The 27,892-nt window shown below is 50.7% G+C and overlaps 1 protein-coding gene across 1 annotated transcript in view; it reads left to right on the top strand.

Annotated features, from left to right (window-relative positions):
- The window catches only part of PLXNA2 (plexin A2), a 204,372-nt gene that overhangs the window by 17,540 nt on the left and 158,940 nt on the right, over positions 1 to 27,892 (top strand). The window contains exons 2-3 of the mRNA XM_028125850.2: positions 6,586 to 7,856; positions 13,371 to 13,553. Of these exons, the coding sequence (XP_027981651.1) occupies positions 6,621 to 7,856; positions 13,371 to 13,553 (1,419 nt within the window). The 5' untranslated portion in view covers positions 6,586 to 6,620. The remainder of the gene's footprint in view (positions 1 to 6,585; positions 7,857 to 13,370; positions 13,554 to 27,892) is intronic.

The raw sequence follows: 27,892 nt of genomic DNA, 5'->3' as shown, positions 1-27,892 counted from the left end.
CACTGGGAGTTAGGACCTCAACACACGAATTCGGGGGGTTCATGACTGAACTCCGAGCGCCTGCCTTCCTACCTTTCTTGCCGGGACCCAGCCTCTGCACTTTTGCCCTGTCACCCTGCCTCTGCCCACTGTGCCTTCTGAGAGGTCGAGTCCCTTGCTGTCACGTCATCACATGGGATCTGGAGCAGAGAAGCGCACACAGCTCTGGTCACCCAGACCCTCACTGCCTCACCGCCTGGAATATGGGGTCCTCTCTCACTGCTGGTCGGGACTCTTAGGGCCACCCCACATTGCCTTCTCTTACTCCTTGATGCTTGGCCACTGGCTCTGGCCCACCCACGTGTGACAGGAATCCCAGGGACAGACTGCTGGGGCATCTCCCTGCTCACAGTGAGAGCCGGTGGCTGGGTAGAAACTGTCACCAGAAGCTGTCCCGACGACACACACCGGAGCACCACCCTATCATCCAGTATCATGGATCCCACCTCCTCAGGGTCAGATGCCAAGAGGCCAGGTAGGCAGAGGCCCGTTTGCCCCCTCTGGCTCCCCTCACCTTCTTCCTCTCGCTCCGGGGCGAGATGTAGTCACTTAACTTCACATAACAGCACAGAGTCTGGGGAAAAAAATGACATTCGATTAATGAAGCAAACCCAGCTGGTATAGCAGTGACATCTAAATTGTTCCTTTGGTCGCTTTATTTTCTGTAGGAAATTCTCCCTCTCCCCACAACCCCCCCCCTTTTCCCTTTAAATCGCGTGCATAAAATACGCTAATAACAATCTTCGGTGTCTGTGCATGAGTGACAGCTGAAATAAGAAAAAGACTAATCGTACCTCCTGCAGCCCTGTCACATGGAGATTAAATGAGCCTCCCTCCCGTCCCTCAGTGCTCACTGCCCCCTCCCCCACTCTCTCCTCTTGCTCCTGGTCTCTCTCCTCAATGAGAATCATGGGCATTTGAATAATAATATTATAGACGCCATCAGGGTGACAGTGGGGAAAAAATCAGCTCAAACCCATGATTATTCCTTCAATCTAATAATTATTTAAATACCAGATAACTCCTTTCACTCTAATTGAGGCCTTTCAGCTGTCGGCATTACCCGGGGCCTTTGCGTTCGCCCTCTCGCTCACCTTGTGCTGCCCAACGTGCCTGGACTACCTCCGAGGTCCGTGTTAGACAGAGTGACGCTCGGCATGTTTGCATGTACGACTGCACAGATGACATTATGACAGGTCCTTCAGGATCATGCCGCCCACAGGGGACAAGCCAGGGCCCCAGGATCGCACATGTAGATGTTTTATCCTCGTAGACTTTAATTCATAGAAATCTTAAACCCAAAGGAGCCTTCTGAGGTCATTGGGACCAATCCCTTGCCTCTGGGTAAACGTCTTCCTAGACAGCCGTTGGGAAAATTCACTGTTAGAAAAGCCCATAGTCTCCTTGGCACAAAGCCCAGGAATCCTCTCTAGACAGGATGTCCCTCTTCATATCTAACTTTAGTCTCTCCTGCTGCAGTTCTAACTCTTTGGGAAGAAGAGGCTTCCTGCTGCTTAGACTACATCTGGCCTATCTGTGAGGTTGTCTGCAGCCCAGAGGGAAGTGGCATGGACAGCAGAGCCCCCAAGTCACAATGTGGGTGCCATTCCAGCACATCACAGCGGCTGCAGCTTTGAGTAGGTCAGAAGAGGTTGTTCTCCCGACAGAGAAAGGAGCCATTGACCGTGGCTCTTTCATCCCCCTCAGCCCCTAGTCCCTTGCCTCCTTGAGTCTGCCCTGCGTACTCACTCCCTGCCCAGGCCTGGCGGCAGGCTCACTTCTGCCCATCGGGGGACTGCCACCATCAAAGGCACCTTCTTTCCCTCAAACGGGGCAGTCTCGAGGTGGAACATAACTGACTCCCAGGACCCTTTCACCTACAGCAGAGGAAGCACAAGGCTTTTTGTCACAAGGTCTAGCCTGTCCGTGACTCATTTGGGGTCACGTTGGAAAATTTTTTCTTTCCATGATCTGTGGCTTCTTTATGGAAGGAAGGAAGGAAGGAAGGAAAGGAAGGAAGGAAGGAAGGGAAGGAAGGAAGGAAAGGAAGGAAGGAAGGAAGGAAGGAAGGAAGGAAGGAAGGAAGGAAGGAAGGAAGGAAGGAATCCCGACTCTAACTCCTCTTCCTATTGGCTCCTTTTGCTACAACGGAGACCAAGTGAAAGCATAGAGGCACATCACCCAGACCTCCTGGGAAGAGACACCAGAGCAGGTAGGTGGGGAGGAGAGAGTCCTGCCCTGAGCTGAACTGGAAGTGCCTGATTGTCATTTCCTCCCTGCTTTACCTCCGACACCTATAGCAGCTGATCTGGAAGGTATTAGATGCTTCCACTGGCTGTCCCCAACACCTGCCTCCTGAATCTTGATCAGGGAGACGGTGTCATCAAGCCCTCCAAATAAAATATTCAGTGATACTTGCTTCCCAAAGAGGCAAGTGTGGCCTCTCCTTGGCATGCAGCGTGCTCTGAGTAACACGTCTCCAGAGGCTTGGCTGATAGGGCGAGTGTCCTGGAGCAGCATGTCCTGAATTGGGACTGGAGGTGGGGAGAAGAGAGGATAGGCAGGTTTTGGCTCTTGAGAATGCATCTGACAAACTGACTTCACAAACAGCCACAGAGAGAGAAGTGATGGAAAGAAGGAGGCATCATTAAGGGAAAACTCCCCAGGTTGACATTAGACAGCTGGTATTAGGAAGAAATACTGGGTATACAAAGTCATAGGCACATGTTTGCTGGCTTCTACCAAACCGAGGCTGGAGAATTCATTTTAAGACAGGTCATGGAATGGCGGAGTTCATGAAGAGCTGGAAATATTGACAAATAAATTATTAATAATAAAGGCTAATGTCTCTGGAACGTTTCAAATGGACATCATTCTGAGCGCGTTCTATGTATTAACTGACTTCATCGTCATAATCCTATGAGATAGATACCACTGCTAATCCCATTTTAGATAGATAAGGACAGAGCATCACAGAGTGGCTACGTACCTTGACCAAGTTCACACAGCTGTTGGCTCTGTTTGAATCCAAGCAGCTAAGTTCAGAGCTCATGCATTTAACCATTAGAGCACACTGTCTCTCACCAGAGGAACAAACGTTCTGCTTTCCTCTGAACTCAGATAGGAGGCCTGATCCTTGCCAGCTGGCCCTGCCAATGGCTACTTGGTAATATCAGCCTTGGCATGGAGAGATGGAGGCTCCCAATTTGGCTGTTAAGTCCGTTGTCCTTGGGAAAGCCACATTCCCAAAGTGGACCGTGAGCCTCCCTTGCCAGCCCTGCACTGCAGACCATGCCTTCTCTTGACTCCTGTGCAACAGTACCTGCTGCTTCAAGATCAGAAGGTCCCAGGAGCTTTCGGTCCCAGAATAGATGTTGATAAAGGAATGGATGGTATCCCGAGGATAGACCTTGTGACAAAAAGGAATGAGAGGGAAACAGCCCACTATAGTGGTCTGTTGAGAACTCCTGGCCCAACCAGCCTTACCAGGTAGTGTGGAAGGACCTCAGTCTCAATGACAAACTCTAGAAGATAAAGGAAACAAGCCTCAAGGTTATCACTTCATCTGAAAGAAGAAGTCTTACAAACTGGTTAATTCAAGCACTCTTTATTTTAAGATCAAAGAAATAGGCTCAGGAAGATGCTAGACCAGTTTAAAGCCGTAGTACTCATGGGGGGACACAGGCAGGATTTGAATCCTGTGTTCCCGAGTCCCCCCCCCCCCGCCGCACTCTTCCTCCTGCCCTAAGACTTCATAGCTATCACGCCATTTTTCCATTCATAGTTTACCTCCCAGCATTCTGTACTTCTACCAGCCTCTCTGCCGGCTGCTGAGAGGCTTTGTTGGGACTTGTGCAGTAGTATGATAGAGAAGATCACCTTGGATCTATTCCCTTTCCCCTAACACAGGCTTCCGAGATTGAACGCCTTCACTGGGTCAGGGAGAGCTGGGCCTCAAGGTCTACCCACAGTGTTTATTCCCATGGAAAGGAAGACTATGAGCAAAAAGGGAGCTCAGGTGCTCCGGCAGGATTCCTGAAGTGCAGTCTCCTGGGGAGGCTTCAGTGATGATAACAGTTGGCACAAGTTGAGCACTGACTGTGTGCCAGGCGCCATGCTAAGAGGTTCCCCACGTCATCTCATTCGCTCTCGTGACAACCTTGAGAGGTACCTTCTGTCATTGCCCTCATTCTGCCAGAAAGGGGGATGAGACTTGGCTTGCCCCAGAGCCCAACTTGTCCCCAAATTGTGCCTAACAAAAGCCACTCACTATTCAAACTGTGCCTCAGGAGGAGAGTGAGCCGGGGAGCCGGGGTGGGGGGGGCGTGGGGTGACATGGTTGATCTTAACCTCACACCGTGTGCTTTGGTGTTATCTCTGCTACCGGAACCTACTTCCTCCAGACACGGGCTAAACATGTATGCTGCATGCATGTTGTGGAGAAGGCAGGAATGTAACATTCACCAGCTCAGTGCCAGGGTATCTGAGAGCACACTTTCTCAATGGCCAAACCCCACGTGTGGGGTGGTGACACTTCCACGGCCTCCCTCACAGCTCCTCATGGGACACCCTGCCCTCTGCCGGGCCAAAGGAGCTTTCCTACCCAGAGACAGGGGCATGCCCAGAATGGTCTCTGGTCGTTCCCAATCCAGCTGCAGAATGGGAGGATTCTGTTATTTCCTTTTCACAACTCCTCTTGAGGAATTCACGTCCTGCTACCGGCCCCAGGACGTCACTAAAAATAACCTCTGGTTTCCAAACCGAAAGCCCTGTCTGTCGGGAGGCTTTGCTGGTGCGCGCGTGGGGCCGGAAGGGCTGTGTCGGAGCCGCTGAGGTCAGCCTGGGCCTCATGCCGCTGGTGCCTTCCTCTTTCCAAGGAAGCCTGGGGCCTCATGAGTCACCCCAGAACACCCCAGTGGAGCCTGGTTGGAGGAGGGTGGTCAGGTGGGGCCTCGCTCTGGCACCATGGTGGCTGTCAGGCCTTGAAGAGGAGCGTTTCTAAAGACACAGAGCAAAAACTGCGGATTTCCAAGGTGGCGCCTGTTCTAATTCTAACCCATTCCAGCCAGATTTGGGGGGGGGGGGGCGCGGGGGGGGGCGAGGAGTTGAAGGAGACACGTCTCTCCTAAGCCGTCTTGGAGCAAATTCTCCATCCTTGGTTTGGTTGTTTCCATTCCTGCCCAGAGTTCTGTCTGGACTTGTCTGAGAAGGTTGCCGGACAGTCTGTCCAGCTGGAGAGATTTCTCTGCCAGACAGCTCGCTGCCTTGCCCCTGTCCCTGTCCCTGACAGTCAGGGGCAGTGCTCTTAGAGATGGGACAAGCTCTACTCTCCCATCCACTCTGCCCAGGAGTCTGGAAGCTGTTCACAGGAGCCCCACCTTGCCCTCCTGGGCAGCTTCCTTAGAATACAGAAAAGCCTTAGGGTCTGGGGGTCGGAGGGGAAGGAGGAGCAGAGTCGGAACAGGAGAGTGACTGGACTTCAGGCAGGACAGGCTGAGGCCTGGCATGGACTTCATGCCTCCTTCAACAGTCACGGGGCCCCAGCAGGGGCTGGAATGAGACTGACCATCGACTCACCTCCCTTTGCTCCTCCCCCCGTTCTCGAAACCCAGAACTCTTGCCCAGGTGGCTGAAGCCGGACTCAGGTAGCCAGTCCCCCTCAGCAAGGAGGCCGGCTCCTCCCGGGCTTCACCTGTAGAGAGGCCAAAGTGGGAGCACCTTCGGCTCACCAGAAAGGTGGTGGCTGCCATCCCCCTGTCCCAAAGCAGTGTGTGGGGGGGTGTCCACACTGCTCCCTGGGGCTGTTTAGGCCCCTGAATGGCACACGTGAGAACCCCGGTCCTATCAGTCTCCCCGTATTTCACTTTTCTAACAAGTTTCAACAGCTAACACTCAGGGCCTCTCCTTTCTGGAGACGATGGATGAAGCTGAGGAGCAGTGGGGGGCACTGTTTTTCAGGATGAACAGCTCTTCTCCTTCCCTGTGGAGGGCAGAGCACGAGAAAGCGCTGAAATGCAGCAGTGTGAGGGGCTGGGTGGTCTGGAATAAGAAGGAATTTTAGTGGTGACATCAGGCTCTGGGAGTAGTTGACCTAGAGAGCCTGGAAGAGGGCCTTCTAAACAAGCTTTTCAAAACAGGAGAGATTTCCACTCGACCGAGAGAGGACAGACATGACACCCGGGTAGGGAAGACCGGCTTTAGCGCTGACGCTCGGATCGACTGGCTGGGTGAACTTAAACAGTCTTTTAACCTCTCCAAGAGATAAAAACGTTGTCTTAAGAAGACAGAAATAGAGATGCTTTGTAAAGTAAAAAAAAAAAAAAAAAAAAAAAAGTATTTTACAGCGTAGAGGCTGGAGACCAAAATAGATAACAGGATTCCCTGAACATCCCAAAGAGGGGGAGAGTATATTAAAAATAGAAAAACCAAAACACAGAAGGAAGAGACTCAGAGCTAGCCAGGATTGGGACCCTGGGTCAAGCCATCCTACCCCCTCCTCCCAGGATTTGTTTTTTCCGTCTGACCAGTCTGCCTTGTGTCTTCCAGAACCATGTGAGGGCCAGCCCAGGAAGGTGGAGTAGATGAGAGCTCCGAGGATCTGTGTCCTCCTTCCCTCGGCCCCACTCAGAATGGAACAGAGGCGGCCCTGGCCACGGGCTGCAGAGGCCGACAGCTGGGCTGTGGTCCTGCTCTCCATGGTCTGGGTGCTGCTGGCCCCCGGGGTCGCCGGCATGCCTCAGTTCAGCACCTTCCACTCGGAGAACCGGGACTGGACCTTCAACCACCTGACCGTGCACCGAGGCACGGGGGCAGTATACGTGGGGGCCATCAACCGGGTGTACAAGCTGACGGGCAACCTGACCATCCAGGTGGCTCACAAGACGGGGCCTGAAGAGGACAACAAGTCCTGTTACCCACCGCTCATCGTGCAGCCCTGCGGCGAGGTGCTGACCCTCACCAACAACGTCAACAAGCTGCTCATCATCGACTACTCGGAGAACCGCCTGCTGGCCTGCGGGAGCCTCTACCAAGGGGTGTGCAAGCTGCTGCGGCTGGACGACCTGTTCATCCTGGTGGAGCCGTCGCACAAGAAGGAGCACTACCTGTCCAGCGTCAACAAGACCGGCACGATGTACGGCGTGATTGTGCGCTCGGACGGCGAGGACGGCAAGCTGTTCATCGGCACCGCCGTGGACGGCAAGCAGGATTACTTCCCAACCCTGTCCAGCCGGAAGCTGCCCCGCGACCCCGAGTCGTCCGCCATGCTCGACTACGAGCTGCACAGCGACTTCGTCTCCTCCCTCATCAAGATCCCCTCCGACACCCTGGCCCTGGTCGCCCACTTCGACATCTTCTACATCTACGGCTTCGCCAGCGGGGGCTTCGTCTACTTCCTGACGGTGCAGCCCGAGACCCCTGAGGGCGTGGCCATCAACTCGGCGGGGGACCTGTTCTACACGTCCCGCATCGTTCGCCTCTGCAAGGACGATCCCAAGTTCCACTCCTACGTGTCCCTGCCCTTCGGCTGCACTCGGGCCGGCGTGGAGTACCGCCTCCTGCAGGCCGCTTACCTCGCCAAACCCGGGGACTCCCTGGCCCAGGCCTTCAATATCAGTGGCCAGGATGATGTGCTCTTTGCTATCTTCTCCAAAGGGCAGAAGCAGTACCACCACCCGCCAGACGACTCTGCCCTCTGTGCCTTCCCCATTCGGGCCATCAACCTGCAGATCAAGGAGCGCCTGCAGTCCTGCTACCAGGGGGAGGGCAACCTGGAGCTCAACTGGCTCCTGGGGAAGGACGTCCAGTGCACCAAGGCGGTAAGGAGGCGCTCCCCTCCCTCTCCCCCTGCTCCCACCCTCCCGGCGTCCATTCTCTGGTGGGTGACCCGGTGCTCACCCTGTTCAACTGGGCCACCCACGGCCTCAAAAGACAGGGGTTTTCAGGTTCACGTTATCTGGTTAGAACCAGGAACACAGAGCCTGACCTAGACCCGACACTTGGAGTGTGTGTGTTGATCCACCGAGTCGTTCCAAAAATGCACAGCGAGTGCCTGCACCACACCAGGCACCGGTGTAGGCCGGGCCGGCTTCTGAAGCCACCGAGGCAGCGAAGTGCCCTGCCTTCGTGGAGCTTTCATGAGTGAGGGGTGACAAATAAATACCTGAGATGTGTAGTCTGTCAGATGACGATAATTACTGTAGAGAAAAATGAAGCAGGGAAGAGGGAGGGGCAGTACCCAGGAAGATTGATTCATTGAAAAAGTGGCATTTGAGCAAAGACTGAGGAAGGTAAGGAAGTGAGTCATGTTGCTATCTGGGGAAAACATTCCGGAGAGGGAGCAGCAAGTGCAAAGAATTCAGGGCATTCCTGGTGTGTGTGAAGAGGTAGGGAGGCCGCTGCAGCTGGATCGGGGCGTGTGGGAGAAACAGTGGTAGGGGATGAAGCTGGGCAGCAATGACAGGGACCAGATCGTGCACATGGAGGGCTTTGTAGGCCACTGGGAAGCCAAGTGCAGGAGTCGAGTAGTCAGAGGGATATGTAAGTCGGAGGAGAGGGAAAGGAGTCAAGCTTGACTGGTAGATTGAAAACTAGGGAAGAAGAATCCAGCGTCTGGGCAAAGGGAAAAGAGGAGAGGAAGGGAAGCTCGGGATCCAGACCTGAGGACAGCAGATACAAGAACATCAGTGGCGAGCACTGTCCTGACAGAGGGTCAAGATGCTGCCATCTAAGTGGTCACCGCAATCTATACATCCACCCATCTGTCCGTCCATCATCCATCCATCCATCCATCCTTCCATTCATCCCTCCCTCTATCCATCCATCACCCATCCATTCATCCACCCATCCATCCATTTAACAAGAGACTATTGAAGATGTTCTGAGTGCCTAGGACTGTCCCGGGCACTGGGGATGCACACATAAAAAAGATGTGATAACTACTCTCACATGTCTCATAATCTAGTGGGAAAGAGAGAGAAAGGGAGAGGGAAAGAGAGGGAGATACTTGCAATGTAATACAGTGGCTAGGAGTTTGGGCCTCAGAGACAAAGATCACAGTCCAGATACTATCTGTGCCGCTTCCTGGCTTCAAAGGTAATTTAATGTCTCTACATTATCATCTGTGAAATGGGGATCATCATGCTACCTCGTGGGATGATCAGATAAGATAATACATGGCACAGATTAGCACTGTGTTAGGTTTACCCATTATTAGTTAACTATCTGGATGTGTGACAAGTGCTAAGACAGATTTCTGTGCAAAGTGTCGTGGCCTCTGGATTTGCAGCCTGGGGAAAAATCTGAGACCAAGGGTCCCGTATGGCCTTTTGTGTACCCTAAATTGAGGGTGCCTGCTATCGGAAGCAAAAACCACATCTTAAAGCAAGAAAACATGTCATGCCTCATCTGTGCTTCTGTTCCCACCATCATTTGCTTGGTATGATAGGATAGTGGCTAAGACAATAGACTTTGAAGTCCAGTGGATTTGTACTTAAAAATCAGTTCTGCCACTTAAAACTGTATGACTCTGGGCAAGCTATGTATTTGGTCTGAATTGTAATTTTTCATCTTTAAAATAGAGATAAGACTGCCCTCTTTTTATGACTGTTATGGAGATCAAATAGAAAATGTATATGAAGTGCTTAGCACCATACTTGACACATAATAAGTATTCAGTAAATGGAAGCTATAATTGTTAATATTAATCACAATGACAGAACCGGTTATTTGCTCTTGTTTCACTTTTATTTTTTTTTAAAGATTTATTTATTTATTTTAGAGAGACAGAGAGAGAGAGAGAGAGCACATGGGCCAGAGGGGCAGAGGGAGGAGGAGAGAGAATCTCAAGCAGACTCCCACCTGAGCGTGGAGCCTGATAAGGGGCTCGATCTCACAACCCTGAGATCAGGGCCCTGAGATCACAACCTGAGCCAAAACCAAGAGTCAGATGCTTAACCGACTGTACCACCTAGGCACCCATATTATTTCACTTTTATTAAATGAGGAGGTTGAACTAGATAATCTCCAAAGTTCTTTACAGCACTGATATTCTGTACCTTATGGTCCCCAACCAGTCAGGAGAGGTGGAGAGGAAATGCAAGGGTTAACCCCCTTCCAGAGTCCTGCCTGGTTCCCATTGCCCAGAGGGGGCCTTGTCAGGAGGAAACTGCTGATTCCTGCCTGCTTCTGAGCCAGAGGGAAGAGGAAGCCTACACCCTTCTCTGGCTCCAGTGGCTTGCAGAGAGACAAGCCTGGGCTAGTGACCAAAGAGCAACAAAGGCACTGGGAGAGAGGTGACAGTAGGTGGGACCAGGACCTCAGAGAACAGCCCCTTCTCAGCCCCCTGTCCCACCCCTGAGAGTCACACTCATCTGGTGCAACCTTTACAGCAGGGTGGGCAGGGAAGCTGGAATAGGAGTTGCTGCTTAAAATCTTTATAATCTAAGGAGTCCCACACGTGGGGATCCAGAAATATTTGGTGGCCCTGGAGAGAGTTAGGGATGGGTGAGCGAAGCTGTGGTCCCAGGGCTTAATTTTAACATAATCTCTGGACTGGCATGGAGCTCTCAGATGAAGGACTTGAGCTTTGCACCCAGAAAAGGGATGAGGAGGAGGACTATCACTCACTGAATGGAAGCTCTGTACTGAAGACTGAGCTGGGCAATTTAAGTGGTATCTTATGCGAGCCTCGGTATAACCCTATGGAGCAAAGAGGATCATCCCCATTTGGCAGATGGAAAAACAAAAGCTTACAAAGCTGAAGTAAATTACTTAAATCTACACAACTCTAATGACAAAGCAGGCATCTGAGATCAGCTCAGCCCATATGACTTCTGAGTCCAAGCTCTTTCTGTTTAGCCTTGCTGCTGCTAAGGAAAACCATACATCAATCTCTCACCATTTGAGTAGAAATAAAGGGGCATCAACTATTTGGAAACACCTGACAATTTAGAGAAGTGAGAAAGAAATGCCAGTCAACTCCAGGGGCTGAGGTTCTAGAAAAAAAAAAAAAATTCCCTTATAGTTCTGGAGATTTTAGAATCAGGAGGAATGTAGAGAAATCCATAGTCACTGGCAAGTTTTCTTGCTTTTGTCATCATTTCTCAGAATTTGGCTTGGACTATGCCTATGCCCAGACTTTTCAGCCTTACCAGCCCCTGGAGAAAGTGGGAAAGAAACTGAAGCCCTGAATCAAGGACTTTCAGAGCTAAAGAAAGCTTGACCATCACCTCGTCCAATCCCTTCACTTTACAGAGGCTCAGAGAGGGTCTGTGATATACCAAGGTCACATGGTTGGATAGTGGTAGCGACAGCACTACAGTTTAGATTTCTTGAGTCTTACCAGGGTACCTGCTGCATACAGTGTAGCGATAAGAAAGAGAAGTAGAAAATTTAAAACGTGGTAACTGATTCCTCTGAGCTGCCTTTCTTGGGAGCTAAAAATTTCCATCACTGGGTCTAGTGATGTGCTAGTAAATATTACACAGTTGGTTATGTGCAGAGAGTGGGGGTGGAATGGGGACACCTGATTTGAAGCACTTGCCAATTTCCAAGGTGTAAATACTCCTACCGTGGCCAAGTTCAAGCCACCAGTGTGATGCCACTGAATGCAGACAGGTGTACAGTCATCCCTCATGAGCTGTCCAGCATGCCACCACTTCACTCCCTTCTTGAGGAGCTTATCTCTTCTGCTGTGTCTCCCTATTATCTAGTTGTTCAAGGTCATCCTTAACCTGAATGTTAGTCCCTTTGCTAAAGAATGCATACATTCACACACACACACACACACACACAGGCACACCATACACTCACACACACACAAGGGCAGCTCCACCTTTCCCACCAGTATCAGAGGCAGCGAAACACCAAGGACTCACAAGGTCCGAGTCTCTCTTCCCTTTGGATCGGAGAAGGAAACAGAAGGGAAGTCCCTGGGTTAGCCATCACATGCCCTAGCTCATAAACCAATTCTTCCAAGGAAATCAGCTGTCAGTGAATGATGCACCAGCTTGTTCTTCCCCGGTGAGGGTGAGAGGAGGAAGCGGAAGGGAACAGTTTGCAGGTTTCTCCCTCATGCTTTCTATGTTTCCCACAATAGTCATTTCCTTCCTTCTCTGGGCTGCCTACTCAGACCCAGGAGGAACAGCCAACACAGGACTCTGGGTTCCTTCTGGCCTGGAGTCTGCAGCCTCTGCCCACAGGATTCCTGGTTGTACAGTCAGCTGGGGTGTCTCAGGGGACCCATCATGACCCAGCCCCAGGCTAGGCTCTGTGCAGGCAAAACAAACCCCTTGGCAGCCCCCGTCCTCAGGAAGCATGCAGTCTTCTTCTTGTTCTTGTTCTTCTTCTTGTTCTTCTTGTTCTTGTTCTTCTTCTTCTTTTAACTAAGTGAGATCTTAGAAATAATCCATTTACTATCCCATTTAACAAGCCCAAGAGAGGATATTACTGTTCTAGGTTTACACAGCCCCTTAGCAGTTGAGCAGAGGCCAGAATTCAGGTCTTCCTACTTTGGGGTAAGCGAATTTTTCATTGGCTCAGGGTGGTCTTCTTTCCAAGGTGCCCCAGTGTCTCCCCTTCAAAAGCCCAGTAACAGGAAGGCTCTCACCTCCAGCATTCTCTTGTGTTTCTATCTCTGTGAGCCTGGCTGAAGACCTATAGTATACAATAGTAGAAACCGTTGTACGACTTAACAAAGCTCTGAGGAATGGATTCTTCCATTTGCTCTTCAATAATTTTCCCAGAAAAGTGGTCAAGCAGTATGACAAATGAAGAAACTGAAATTTATGCAGGTGAAGTAAGTTTTCCAAAGTATGAGGGCCTGCCCAATGTTATGATGATCAATTTCAATCTATCCCTGGTATAGGATCTGGTGAATAATGGGATGCCCGAAGGAAGACCAGAAACCCTCTCCAGCAGATGGAAATCCTGTGATTTCCATCACACTTCCAGACAGAATCTCCCCTGTCTAAATAGAAGCATGCCTACAGAAGGGTCTGGTCCCCAGGGACATTAAAATGACCAGAAAATGAGTGCAAGCAATCAGCTTTCCAGATGACCCCTGATCCCTTGGCAGAAGAGTGGATGAGTGGCTGTGGGTTAGGGTGAGGAAGGCTGCAGACCCCTTTCTCTGCTTTCACAGGAGCCAGAGTGGGATTTGTGAGTCCCTTGGTGAGATGTTTTGTTTGAGGCATGTGTTAGGTTCCTGAACCCCACGCGTGTACCTCTGTGAGGCCTGGTGCCCTCGGGTTGACGGTTGGGTGGGGGCTCGTGTAAGGAGACTCTGCCCGACTTCTGCTGTCATTTACCCCAATCCCGTCCCTTCCCTCCAGCCGGTCCCCATCGACGACAACTTCTGTGGACTGGACATCAACCAGCCGCTGGGAGGCTCGACTGCAGTGGAGGGCCTGACCCTGTATACCACCAGCCGGGACCGCATGACCTCCGTGGCCTCCTACGTTTACAATGGCTACAGCGTGGTTTTTGTGGGGACGAAGAGCGGCAAGCTGAAAAAGGTAAGAGTCCATGAGCCCAGACACCCCAGTGCTGTCCAGCTGTTGGCAGAGATATAATACAGGCAACTCTTCCTTGTCTTGAAGGGGGTTAGAATCGGGGAGTAGGTAGGGGTTCATTTTGTGACTTATCTTCTAGCTGCTTCCTCCAGTCGTTAGTCGGCGAGTGTCTAGGGAAGGCAAGCATATTTCAGTATTGCCCAAACTTCACGGAATTAGAAAGGCATCTCACTCTGAGGGTAGGAAAAAAAAAAATCACCCTTTATCCCCAAACCAAGTAGAACTGATGCTTTGACTATCTGCGTTATGAATCACCCACGTCACAAATCCCTCGCCACGGTTCATAGAATTGATGGCACTGGTCAGAAGTCTTTGTTGCATCCAAAGCAGCTGGTCAGAGCAGGTGACTGGGCCCAATTCGAAGAATCCAAGCGTATGGTGCCCGAGTGAGAAACTGCCCTCCTGCCTTGCCTCGTCCTGCAATCACAGACTCTTTCCTGCCCTTCCGCTCCCCGCTCAAGACTTGAGCTGCCAGGAGGAAGTCAGTATCTCATCTCATGCCTGCCATGGGCACCTCGGGAGGGCACTGGCTGGCTGGGGCCGGCAGCACAGAGGGCCTCTGGTGTGGCGGGCTGAAGCCAGCAGCTTGTACCTGCTTGTCTAGAGCTCAGGGTGCAGAGACGAGCGCAGTCCGGTTCGTTATGTGGGATTACAGCAGCCTCATTCTTTCCGGTCCCAGCTAATCCCCTTTTCCCAAGCTTACCCTTCTGCCACCTTTCCCCAGTCCCGCCACCTGTGGATCAAGGCCCATGCAAGACCTCAGCGCATCTCACCCTTTGATGTTGACAGCCCCCCAGGCAGCTCTTTCCCCCAAATCCATTTAGAGCCCAGGGAGAGATGTCTTTCGGGAATGTGGAAGGAGGGGTGGCAGGGAGGGAGCCTGAGGAAGAATTTGCGAGTTCTGCTTGTTCTGAGTTGCGGCCAAGGTGAGAAACACTGGTCTAGGTTTATGTGGAGGTGCTGAACTGTCCGGACTGCTTCTGGTTCTCTTGATGCCAAGGCCCTTTAACCCTTTTCTCGCTCTGTGGAGAGGTTGCTACTTGTTGCCATCCTGTGCCCCTATTCTGCCTGGGACCGGGGACCTTGGCTTGGCCTTTAGGTCCATGGAAGAGAGTATGGATGTGGTTCCTGCGTTTGCCTTTCCAGAACTGGGGGGAGGGGGAGTTGCCTTGGGAGATTCTACCAAGATTTAAAAGTGGCATATTCCACTGGGCCAGTGTGGAATTCAGCGTGGACCCCTGCGGCTGGCTATTTCCCTGCAGGGTTATCTACTTGTACAGGCAGGTAGACTGAACCTTGCATAGGAGCGTTGGGACAAGGAGCCTACAGGAATTGAATTCAAACCTGAACTCTCTCTGTCAAGCCAGGTACCCTAAGGGTCTTAACATCCATCCAGAGGGGCTCCCCTTACTAAGTCATCTGCCCACAGAGACCGCCTTTTTCTCTAATGCACAAAGGCTTTTGAAGGGCCAGCAGTACCCACAGTGAGGTTGGTGCTCAGCACCTTCCCTAGTTCTTCCAGGGCCTTCACGCACTGTTCTGGATCATTTGTGTGACTGTTTGTCTCCTTTATTCCCTTGAAAGTTCTATTAAAGGCAGGGGTCATGCTCCATTCATATTTATTTACCTCCTTCTGCCTAATTCTTTCACCAAGTGTTCACACATGGGATAGGCCCCCAAGCTGCTTTTGAGAAATAGAACCATTCTAGGAAATCGTCGAGATCATCTGGCCCAATACGCTCATTGCTCGGCAGGGAAACTGAGGTCCAGAGAAAACAAGTGACTTGTCCAAGCATAGAGACTAGGACAGGTCACTGCTTGCCCTGACACTCAATTTGGCACCCTTTTTACTTAAAGAGGCAGCCACGGAGCACAGGGATGGAGGCCGAGAACTATCTTCAGGTCTAGGCTTGCTAAGGAGTTCAGCCAGGGACTCGTGCCTCCATTCTCATCAGTGCTGTGTCGGAGTTAAGGAATGAACAGTTGCTGACTGGGTGGGTGAGGAGAGAATAAAGGAAGAGAGATCCAGACAGATGCAAAGGAACCCTTGTGCTGACCTTCCCGTGTCTCTGTCCATCTTGTGCAGCACACACAGGGGGCTGCTTGGGGCATCTTTCCAAGCCACACACCCAAGTTAGCCAAGCTCTCCTGGCCTTGTTGGAATCCTGGTGGACAAGTCGCTATGGAGGCAAGTCAGCGGGTTCAAGGGCAAGGCTAGGGGCGTGGCTGCCCACGGCTTGTTCCAACCTGCACAGTGGCCACTCCTTCTCAGTCTTCACTTGGCCTTTCTTCGGCTGTTTCTATGAGCTCATAATATCGCTCCTTCTACTGTGCAGCCCGCCCTTCCTTTCCACCCACGCTCCTTTGAGGCACCTGATACTTACACCATGGCTCCCACTAGCCTCCTATTTACCCACCCGCTTGCCCCCGCCCTCTCCAGAGCATCAGTCCATGAGGAATTTGTGGAATGTCCCCAGGAAACTCTACCATGGTCCAGGCCCCATAGCTCTTTCAACACAGGAAGGAAAATAAAGAAAAAAAACAGCTAAAAGTTTGGAAAGGGGGGGGAAGCAGGGTGCGTCAGAACTGTTCACTTCTTCCCTGCCTGACCAGGCGTCTGTCAGACAGTCCAGCCCTCATCCACTGCAGCCATTGGAACAGGATGTCCCTCTGTGGGGAAGCATAGAGGACGCAGAGACCATGGCATGACCGTGAGGGGCTCTTACGTGCTGTGTCACATACTTGCTCGTACCCTGTTCTCTGCTAGACGCTGGGGGAGCATCGCAGACGAGGCCTTCTGAGCCCCAAGCCTGCGGAAGGAGCAGGCAGAATAAGGATAGGACCTCAAAGCCGAGGTGGGTCATACCTGTATTGGCTAAGGGTCAGTGCACTACAGGTGGTAAGAAGACAGGCATACGGCCCACCACAGGGATGGAACAATGGCAGAGAAACCAACCACTATGGTGTGATTGACCTTGAAGGCTTTACTGAGGAGGAAGGGTTGAGAAACTGATGACTTGACAAATGGCGGGGAGAGAGGAGGGCCTTCTAGACCTTGGGTGCCACACTGAGAAGGTGCAGAGCCTGTGCCCAGAAGGTCTAGAGTGCACAGGGGGTTTGGAGGATTGGTGAGGGGAAGGTCAAGCTGGAGCACTGTGAGGGTCCAGGCCTGGGAGGACCAAGTGAAAAGGATCTTGGGATCTTTGCTGACCACAAGATCAACAGGAACCAACTGGGTGATGCCGATTTCCCAAAATCAATTAGTCTTCACTGCACTAATAGGAGAATAATTTCCCGGTCGTGAGACCTGGTGGAGTTACGCTATGTGAAGAATATTTTAAAAAGGGTAGTAACTCAAGGAAAGAAGAGGAAAGGAGGAAACAAAATATCTTTCCTCAGATAATACAACTTACTGAGCACTTATTATATGTCAGGTGTTATTCTAAGAGCTTTATATCTGTTAACTCATTTAATATTGATATAATTCTGTGAGGGAGGTGCTATTATCACCTCCATTTTACAGATGAAGAAATAGAGGCCAAGAAAGGTAAAGATGTTCATCTGAGGCCACAGAGCTAGTAAATGGCAGAGCCAGAATTTGAACCTTCATCGTCTGGTTTCGCAGTTCACATACTTAGCCATCAAACTGTGGAAGACGAACTAGACTTACCTGGTGTGGCTCCAGAGGGCAGAATAGAACCTGTGAGCAGGAGTGACAGTAAAGCACATTTCCACTTACTATAAGGAGGAAGTTTCTGGTAGCCAAACTGTCCCAACATGGAAAGACTTGACTCAAGAGGGAATGAGCTCCCAGTCAGTGGAAATATCTAGGTCACCGACCAGGGATGCTGTGGAGGAGCTCCTACGCCTGCCACATGATCCTTATGCCACCACTGTTCCCCTGACTCCTTCAGTAGGAGTGGGCGTTAAGGGAGGGTAGGCTGCGGCAGAGAGGGAGAGCAGAGAGAGGGAAGCCGAGGCACCCTGCTTGTGGGCTTTGGAGTCACGGACTGGGTTCAGCTTGCTCTCAGAGTGTAGCAGAAAGCCCTCAGGGTCAAGGAAGAGGTGAGGGTACAGAAAGGGCAAGGCATGGCCAAGATGTTGAGAACAGGCAGGCCTGGGGGTGGATGTAAGGGAGGGGAAAGTGGGGTATTCTGGGTAGGGGCACAGTGGTGTGGTGGCTAAGGACAGGCTGAGAATCCAGAGAAGAGAGGCAGGGAGCTCATGATGAAGCAGATGGAGGAAGCACAGTGGCATCAGGAACTGCACACTCATGGACTAAGACTTCCCAGCTTGAAAGGAGGAGCCCGGGAGGCAGTTGGAGCACAAGTCATGGGGCAAAGGAAGGAAAAAGGTGGGCTGAGAAGCTGCAAGGACGTGGGAGGGAGGACTGTCTCCAGGTTCGGGGCAGAGTCCTTCTCATTCCTTCTCTCTCTTAATGACTGCCGAAGCTTCTGCCTCAGTCCTAGCTTTACGTCCCTGCAGGCTTCCCCTAACCCCTCGGTCCCGGGGCCTTCCCCAGCAGCAGGGGTTGTTGGCTTTCTGTTCTCTGTCCCCACTGGAAAACTTACCTGCTGCTCAGGGACTGGTGACACGTCCTTTACCCTGTCCCTCCGAGCATTTTTGAGTAGCCCCCTCCTCAGAGCCCTCACAGCATGCAAGTTTGCTCTGATGGCATCCAACACGGGAGCAGCTACTAATGTGTCCACTTGAGATTCACAGATTCTGAAGGGCAGGGACCCTCTCATGTTATGTCACCCTTCCCCATGGCCAGATCCAACATTGCTCACATGTTAGGTGCTCATTAAACTTATCTCCAGTATATTGGGTGCCGCCTTCCTATGCCAGACGCCTATTTGCAGTGATCGGAAGAGACCCAGATGCCAAGAGTGACCACTGTTGACGTGGCTGGTTTGTGAGGGAAGGAAGTTATGCTGTGGTAGATATGTCAAGGGGAGGGGAGTGGCGGCGGGATGAGGTGTCAAGAAAACGGGAGAGCTTGGTGGGTAACAGGAAAAGTTTATGAACAACATTTGGAAGAGGGTGGGCAGGACTCTCAGACATGGTGACCGGAGTGGAAGAAGGCAATCATGTTTACACTGTTGCCTGGAGATCCCCAGAATAGCGTGGCCAGCCATCTGCCTCCCTTGGATCAGACGCAGGCTGGCTGACCGCAGGGAGCAGGTGCAAATGCCCAGGTAGCCACCGCCCTGCCCCCATCCTGCCAAGCCCTCCCTTTATAGGACTCTTGGACAGTTTTAGAAATCCACAGAGACTTTGCCCTTTTCACGTTCTGGGGAGAGGCCTGGCCTCTTTTGGCACCACCTCCTTTCCCGTTAGCTAACCGGCATGGCCACGGAAATGCCTGTGAAATTCTTGAGGAAAATTCTGTCTTTCCCTAAGGGACATACCAACCAATCCAAGGTCTCCCATCTGCAGCCCACAGGAAGCCCCGACGCCCCAAGCCCATTCTTCTTTTTTCTAATTTCACAAACGGTTTACTGACCAAAGCCAGGAAAATGGAGCTCCTTGCAGAAGCAGCTTAGGCACTGGAAAAAATCCATCAAGAGCACCAAAGTCATCACTCTCCTAAGCCCCAGGGTTATTGCTCAGCTGTTTGATAACACTGATTATTTACAAGATACCTTCCTACGGTCCTTTTCATCTTCTGAGACTACTTCAAGGAAATATGGTGATTGCCCCCTGCATCTCCGCCCCATTTTGCAGATGTGGAAAAGGGAGCCATGGAGACACAAAGTATCCTCCCTAAGGTTTCACGGCCCCTCTATTGGTACTATTGACATTGGCCTTCATACTTCCTCCCCAAACACCCAGAAGTTCCTAACCTGTTACTTGACTTCCTCATTGGGTGGAGTTGTCTTGGCGGACTGGAGGCCAAATTGGATGAAAAGCTGAGAAACATGCTTTTCTGTCTGTGCCAACCCCACCAAACAATAGCCACTCATTCTTCTGAGTGGAAATGATTCACTCATTTCTCAGTGGGAACCCTGGATTGAGTAAACAACCAGGGCCATGGGTCCAAGTCTAGGCGACCTCGCGGCTCTCCTGGCCCTCGTGATGGCTGACCTGAAGCCCTGGCCCCCTAGGGCATCTCAGCAGTGCCGGGGGGCTGGGGTCGTGGGGAGCAGACACCCTCTCCCACTTTCCCCAGAGCCTGTGGAGAAGAGCCGGGGTGGTGATTCCGAGCGCACCACCACATCCCCAGTAATGAGTTTGGCTCCCTGCCCAGGCTCCTGCCGCCAAAAGCGCTGTTTGTTTTGTTGTTTTATAGGCCTCTTGGGTCCCAAGAACTGGTCTTCTGAAAGCTGGGAACCACAACACTTGGTTGGCACCCGGAAGGAGGCATATTTTTACAGAATCCCCCCACACCCCTCACCCCTGGCCACCACATCCCTCTGCTTGACCACGACAGGTGCAGAGAGGGGGTGTGGGTTTCTATCCAGAACCCCAGCTGCCCCCCAGGGAGGAGGCCCTGATCTCCCAGAGCCATTCTGAAAGGGGAGACGCTAAAGATTCACTTATTTTTTTGCACCTTTGTGCAGCTCCATAGAGGCTTCCATCCTGGACGGTCCCTGTAGGAGGCATCAGGCTGTGTGCTCAGCAGGCCGCTTTGCCTTCCAAGAGGGAGCCCCTGGGGCTTGAGGCTTTATCTCAGGACAGGTGAAACACAGGGAACTGGGTTTCAGGGACGGGGTGGAGGAGGGATAAAGTTTCAAGCTCACAGAATCCAGGTGACCCACATAAGGCCGCACAGAATTTTTCAGGGACCAAGGTGCTAATATTTACAGAGCTCTCATCTTTAGGAAAATACAAAGCACATCCTTTTAGGCCATTGAGCCTTGCCTGCCCGTGGATACAGGACAGGCACATGTATGTCGGGGTTGGAGGGGACCTCCAAAGGCTACCTGGTCTGTTCCTCTGCCTTCAGGTAGAAACCGATTTGCATAAGGAAGAGTATAGGGGCTTACAGGGTGTAGTCCTGGCCTCCACGTCAGTTTCTTCATCTGTAACATGTGAGTAATGACAGTATTTGCCTCATGAGCTTCTGCTGAGGATTCAACTAAATGATACATCATTGGACTAAAAATGATTGAGTACCTACTATGTGCCATTTTCTGGCTAAACAGTTGTCAAAACGCCTGCCCTCGTGAAGATTATATCTTACTTTTGAAAGACAGACTGAAAAAAAAATAAGTCAGCACAATTTATAGTATGTTTGGAAGAAAATAAGTGCTAGTAGGGAGAGTAGAGTGTGGTGAATAATTCCTGTACAGCGTGGTGCGGGCTTTGAGCATATTTGCTCTTAAATATCACTTCTATTGTGACTTAACATGTGAGCCTCGATTTTTTCCTTCTGTGGAGTGGGGTGGTAATAAATACTTTGCATAGTTGTTGGAAGGACCAAATGAAATCGTGTACGAAAAGTACTTACTATTAAGCGTTTGGCAAAAAAGTGCTTTGCAATCGTTATTACTAATACCTGTGAGGCTTTCCCCAAATCCCACTTCTTGTCTGGCTCCCTGGGAGAAGGGGGCTGTCAGATCAGCCTCCTGTTTTAGTGACATGTTCGCAAGGTCAGATAGAGGAAGAGAATCCTGCCCCCTTCCCCCCACCCCCAGCCTGAGTCATGGGAAAAAAATACTTAGAGGACTAGACCAGCTGAGCCGAACTAATCTAATCCTGCTGGACATTGGCATCCAGATGCATTAGTCACCAGTGAGAGCTTTCTGAGAGTTCCACCAAACAATATGAAGGGACCCCTCCCCTGGGCAGGGCTGGGGGAAGTGGCCGGTGGCTCTTGCAGCTTTGCAGAATTAACAACAGAGCCTTTCCCTGTCCCATGCATGCTCCCAAGCCGACCGCAATATCCTCGTGCTGTTCGCTCTGCCTTGGATTCACTATGGAGCTTGGGGGGTGGGATGGGGGCACTCAGTTTCCTCCACGGGCCCACTAATGCTGCCTCACAGGACTGTCCTGCGTGGCAGACACGGCGGATATAAAGTACCTAATACAGAGCCCGATGCATAGTAGGTGCTCAATAAATGGCAGCCATTGCTACAGATGTGACTCTCACACATCTTACTGCTGTTACCACTTCCGTGCTATTACCAGGCTCTTCTTCCAGGGCCCAGATCCCCTGGGTTTTTATTAGCTCATTAATTCCATAACATTTTCTGATGACTAGGAAGGGTTGGGATATTTCTCTGCTCTGTTGCAGATGATGGTACAGAAATTCAGAGAGGTTAAGGACTTGCTCAGGGTCACAGGGTCAATCAAGGGAAGACGTGGGACTTGGAACCAGAGCTACAAATATTTCAGGTGGAGACAGGCCCAGCAGATACCTAGGTTGCTTCTATGGTTCAAGATGATGAAGCTGGAAGCTTGCGGCTACTTGAACTTCTGTTCTTCTTGTCATGTGCCCTTCCATCACATGTTCAGGGAAGCAGGAACTCCATGGAGACGCAAGGTGGTGCAGGTCAACCTGAGTTTCTGTCCTTTGGAGCCCTTCCTAGGAGTCTGTCCCTCTGCTACAACCTCCAGAAAGGTTTCTAGGCTCTAAGGTGGGGCAGACGTTCAAGAGCCAGTGCCTCTGTGGTTGTCCCAGTCCGGCACTACTCCTCTACCATGTTCTGGGTTTTTAAATCAAAAGCTACTGCCACCAGCCAGGTATCCCCCACCTAACCCGGAAGGAACAATGACACTAATAGGCTTTAGTAACAAATCAGGGTTTCTCACCTTGACAGCTCAGGGTGGGTGAGAACGCAGCCTAGGATGGGGAGGGGCTGTGGAGTTGGGGCCCCCAGGGAGAAGGTGGACTCCCTCATGCAAGGTCAGAATCTCACCCTGATTTTATACCTAGAAAGGATCTCAGAAAACTGGTCCAGCCTACAGACTTCGGGCAGGTGAGATATTTATTGTTACATTTTATAGCTAAGATAGCTGATGCCTAGAAATGTGACATGATCCATTCACAATCACTCAGGTTCTTAGCATCAGAGGCAAGATTCAAATTCGGTGCTTCAATTCCAATTTTTGGTCCCTTCTCTTTATATCATATGAAGAATATTCTCTCTGCACAAAACATCCACCTCTTCCGGGCATACAAGCATTCCCTAAGCAGAATCTATGGGATCATTCTCCCGGGGACAAAAGTCTTCCTGAGCTTCCCGTCACAGGCCTGTCCACACAGCCTTGTTCTGGGATGACCAGCATCCCCAAGCCCTCTCCACATGCCTTGGGGATCTTAGCAGAGGCTGGCCAGCAAGGAGGACTACTTGACCACAGAATGCTTGCCTTGGAACTAAGATGTTCTGACCTATCAGAAGAAAGCTGAATTAGGAATCTCAAGACTTACATGTTAGTCCTCTCTAGACATGCCACTTTTTTTTGGGGGGGGGGTTCTCTTATTAATTAAACACTTACTATGTGCTAAGCACTGAGCTAAGTGTTTTTTCAGTTAAGTCTCTTAATACCTTGTAAGATAAAGATTCATATTCTGTTTTCCGTATGAGCAAACTGAGGCTCAACAAAGTGAAGTAACTTGACAGAGTCACATGGCTCCTCAGTGGAGAGCTGGAATCTGAGTCCAGACCTGTGCCTTGGTAAGCACTGGCTTTGAGCACTCTGTTGGCCTTCTCCCATTGGTCCCTCTGCAACCTACTACCTGCCCTTCAGAGAGAGGCCAGGAGAGGCACGAGAGAAGCGTGGAAGGGCTAATGCTTTGCACTCTTTCGAGCGACAATGCCCTGGGAACCCAGGGCATGGCAGCTGTCACCTCGGCACACGCTGCCTTGTGTCACCCCCTCGGGCCTCCTCTTCCCCCTCCCCACCCATCTCAGCCCAGGCCACAATGGATGGGGTGGCAGCCCTTTGTGCCACACACAGTCCCCAGCTGACTCTCCTTTCTCCAGGCATCATTGTTTGCCGTGAGCTTTCTGAAGGGAAGACAAAGGAGTGTTGCTGACAAGGCCAAGAGCGGCTGTGTAAAGCGTAGGGGCCTCGGCCCATCACCCGTGCATCCCTTGGAGCCCCCAGGCTCTTCTTCAAAGATGCTGTCTGGGTTCTTTTGTGTGCCAGTCATACCCATTCAGAGATGGCAGGGCAAAGGTTCCAGGGGGGCGGTAGGGGGATACTGAAAAATGGAGTCATTTTGATCTGGCAAAATTGGAAGAGACATTAATGCAATAGTTAGCAGCAAACCTCCGCTAGGGGGATGTGCCCGAATGCTTGTTCTCTGTTTATGGGGCTTATGCAGTTCCATCAATATTGATGCCTGATGCCTTTGATTCTGACACTAATCATTGCTATGAATTAAATTTGCAGCCATATAATTAGGATTGCTATTAATAGGGCCCTGAGCTAAGCACTATGATGCCGCGTGTCTTTTTCTTGATAGAGAATGGCATCCTTGGAACTCTGCTAATGGGGCACACCTGGGATTTGCCAAGAATGATGTGAAAATTATACATTCTATATTTGTATTGGGCCTTTACTGAAATACCAGCAAGCCAACGTGAGGCTGGAGGAAAGGTTCCCTCCTGCCCACTGCTGTGGGCAGCAACAAGGTGTGTCTCCAACTCTTTAAAGTCGGTAGGAATGGCTATTTCAGAGCCAATGGTGGTTGCTCATGGTCAAGCCTCTGACAGGAGCTCATGGTCAAGCTCATAGTCCGGAAGGTCTTCCTTAAGTCTAACCTAATACGAGTTAGCTTAGGCTAAGAGACTGGATACTATGGTATCTTCTTTTTCAGACTTCAATGTGGCTATGAGTCAACTAAGGGAAGAGGAATGTTTCTTTATGCTCTAAGCTTGGTTGAAAGGGGCTGAGCCAAGCCCCTATTGAGAGGCCCCGTGGGGCCTCATTTCTAGGCAGGTGATTGGGCAAGACCCACACTCACAACTGATCTTAAGGCCCCTCACCCAGAGAGCTCCCTGGACCACAGAGCACCAGTTAACCTCACACCTAAAAGAACCTGCTTCTACACGTGGTGGGAAGAATGAGCTGTCTCTCACGACGAGATGCTTTTCTGGATAAATTTGTAGCATATTTATTTACTGGTGAACCTTGTCTGTGATTATGATCAGGCCCTCAGTTCAGCAGTGCCCCATTGCCCCATTCACCCTCAGTCTCAGTAATTCATCACGCACCCAAGACTTCTCTAACCTCTGCTAACAATAGAATGTGTGGTGACACCCCCCACACCTTATCACTTAGAATAATAATATGCACCCGTTGACATAAGGGATGCATTAATCCCTGCTCTTACGACCTTCATCTGAAAATAATTTTTCCTCCAAATCATCATTTATTGATTTTTTTCCTTTCATATTTTTAAATCGTTGTGAGAAGACAATGGTTTGAGTTCAAGTCCTAATCCTACTATTTATAAAGCATATGACCCTGGCTAAGTTACTTAACCTCCTGGAAACTTGGAGTTGAAGGTGATGATAGTAATGTCTAAATCATAAAGATGTTAATAAAGTTCAGGAAGTAGCTAAATTGCTTATCACAGGTCTTCTGCACCTAAGAACAGTCCCCATTCCCCTCTTCTCTGTCTCCTGGCATGTAGACCCAGGTACAGAAGACAAAGGGGTAGCTCTCGGTACCCAGGGCCTCAGAAGAACACCACTTTCTCTGCCACCCATGCTCAGGGACAGCGCATGGAAAAATAATTCCTCCAGAACAGATGGTGTACTGGGACATGAGTTCCAGATGCCCTCAGTCTTCCCAACTCACCCTGAAAGACTAAACAGGGGCTTCTTTTTTGCCCCACTATAGGCACCAGAGCTTCTGCTGTTTCTCCTACTCTCCAGTGGTCCAGGCTCTTGGGTGGACTGAATCTATCCTCGAGATCAGGGCCCCACAGCTCCAGCACTACTCACAAGCACGAGTACTTCCAGGCTGTGGAGAAAGGGGTGAGACCTTCTTACCCTCGTCTAGAATAGAGGCTCTTCTTACACAGGATTTGTATGCATTTCCTCCTTCTCCCCCCACACATACACTGTACCTTTGACCATTCTATGCAAGTGCATACTTAAAGGCACATGTGTGGATAGACAGCAGTTGGCCAGTGGGCGCCATTAACCAGAGCTGGAGGTACTTTGCCACATAAAACTCTAGAGGATGTGTGGTTGAATCCTCAAGTACCTGAGTTTTTCATTAATTAGCAGACAAGAGTCGTACTCTTCCTATCTGAAGTTGAGAGGGGATAGAGGTTCTTGTTTGTTGTTGTCAGGCATGCTGCTACTTTTGTTCTCACTAAGTAGAAAACATTAATCAGAGAATATTAGTCCTTTAATATTGGAAATTAACCTGACATTGGGCACCTACATGTTTACTCATAAACGCGTTCAAGCACACATTCAACATAATTATGCTCACTCCATTCGGTTCTCTTGTCACTTGCAAGATCTTGGATGATACAAACAAAGCCCAAACCTGACTCACTGTCTGAGGCAATGGCACGCACCCACAGAGCCTCCTGTACCCCCAGTCTTTCCAGGAGTCTAACTGCTCTGGAAGCCATAAAACATTGAGTAGCTTCAGTCTCAGACAGACTGGTGGTTTTCCCAGAGGAATGGCCACAGAGAAACAGAGGGAAAAATATGCCCAACCTCCCCCTACCATCAAATCAAAGAAATAAAAAATCTGTCTCCTTGGTGCCTCCCCAATATTTATGTCTGAGCTCAGCAGACACCCCTGGGCTGTGGCCAGTCGGTGTATTAGCATTAGTCCATTACGCTTTTTATGATGCATGTTACCCACCCTCCACCCCCCTGTACAGCATTTTATGACTGTCCTTTTCATTTCTGGAAAGAGCTTCACAGAATGGCAGATGCCTGCATTTCCCCACTCTTTGGGGAGCTGTTTGTAGGCAGCCTGTCCCAGGCCATAAACAACAGGAGATGAACCACAGCCACTGGCAGTAAATGCATCCAAGGCCAAGGAGGTGCAAAGAGTAGGGGGGCCGGGGTAAGCTTGGTGCTGTCTGTACAAGGCCAGTGGCCAATGGGTCGGGGCTAGATGTTACCCACAGAAGGAGAGTCATGGGGTTGGTGTGGAAATGGATGCCTTCCAGATTTCCAAGAAAGCTCAAGGGCCACCCTCCCACTCTCCCTCATGCCTGTCTCCTCCGCCGAGGCCACTTGTCCCTTAACTGCGATCAGAACCAGGAAACTTTCCAGTAAGAAGAGAATGCTTCCCCTTGGCATCAGTCTTCTCCTGCCTGTTCATGTTGCTACGTAGATTACTATGTACCACCCATCTCCCATCGAGGCTTCTAGGTCTTGGAGCAACTCCCTGCGAGCTTCTCTGCCTTCTGCCGTCCTCTCTCCCTGTGACACTCACCCCAACCTCCTCCTCCTCCTCCTCCTCCTCCAATACTCTTGCCCAAGACCAGCTCTTATCAATCAGTCACCACTACTTCTGGCTCATTACAACTTCAGCTGGGACTCTGGTAGCCATGGCAGTGATATTTATTTATTTCTGCTTTTAAGCTGCACCCACAAGCAAGTCACTCGTGACGCAGCAGGAGACAGCACCTGGAGCCAGCTTTGCGCTCCATAAAAAAGGCACCCCTGGGAGAAGAAAACCAAATTCTGAATGAATAATTGGCTTAGTAGAGATTTCAGATGCTTCCTACACACACAAACAGCAACTGAAAGCAAAGAATAGAGCAAAGATAACAGGGGCCAGTGGGATGTGGAAAAGAAAAGCCAGCAAAGCCCAGAATTATGAGTGCATCGACTAGTCTTCTCTCTCATCAGCCCCATCGCAGGGGCAGGACGTAGACAGGGTGGAGGTGACGTTCTTTTTCTCCTCCTTATTTGGTTTTGGACTCCACATCAAATGGAAACATGTAGATGAAAGTGATGTGCATTTAAAATGTATGTACACATCAGACTGCTGGAGATAGTAGCTATTATACTGCGTGTATGTTTTTTTGCAGTAAGCTGCTAAATTATTTATTGGGCACTGGGCTTTAATCTCATAAACCTGCTTGCAGGCCCCAGGCACCAGCCGCCTGAGCACTGCATAAAACACAGACGTCGGTCGGGCTGCACAGAGCACTCTGGTGACTCTGCGAAGTGATTGTTCATTTTCGCTGGGCTTTTTCCCCCAGATCAGCTCATTAACAGCAGGCAGATCCAATGAAGAACCTTTTCATTTCCCCATCACTGAGAACTTGGAAGTTGATTTGTACCTCGTAGTAGCCTGAGCACAAAGGACCAGGGAGGCCGTAGCAAGAAGCTGCTCCAGAG

This window comes from Eumetopias jubatus, unplaced genomic scaffold, assembly GCF_037043125.1.
Source record: "Eumetopias jubatus isolate StellerSeaLion01/CBP00866 unplaced genomic scaffold, mEumJub1_p1.0 scaffold_12, whole genome shotgun sequence".
Lineage (NCBI taxonomy): Eukaryota > Metazoa > Chordata > Mammalia > Carnivora > Otariidae > Eumetopias > Eumetopias jubatus.
Note: the sequence above shows the minus strand (reverse complement) of the source record. Positions and strands in the feature narration are given on the sequence as shown.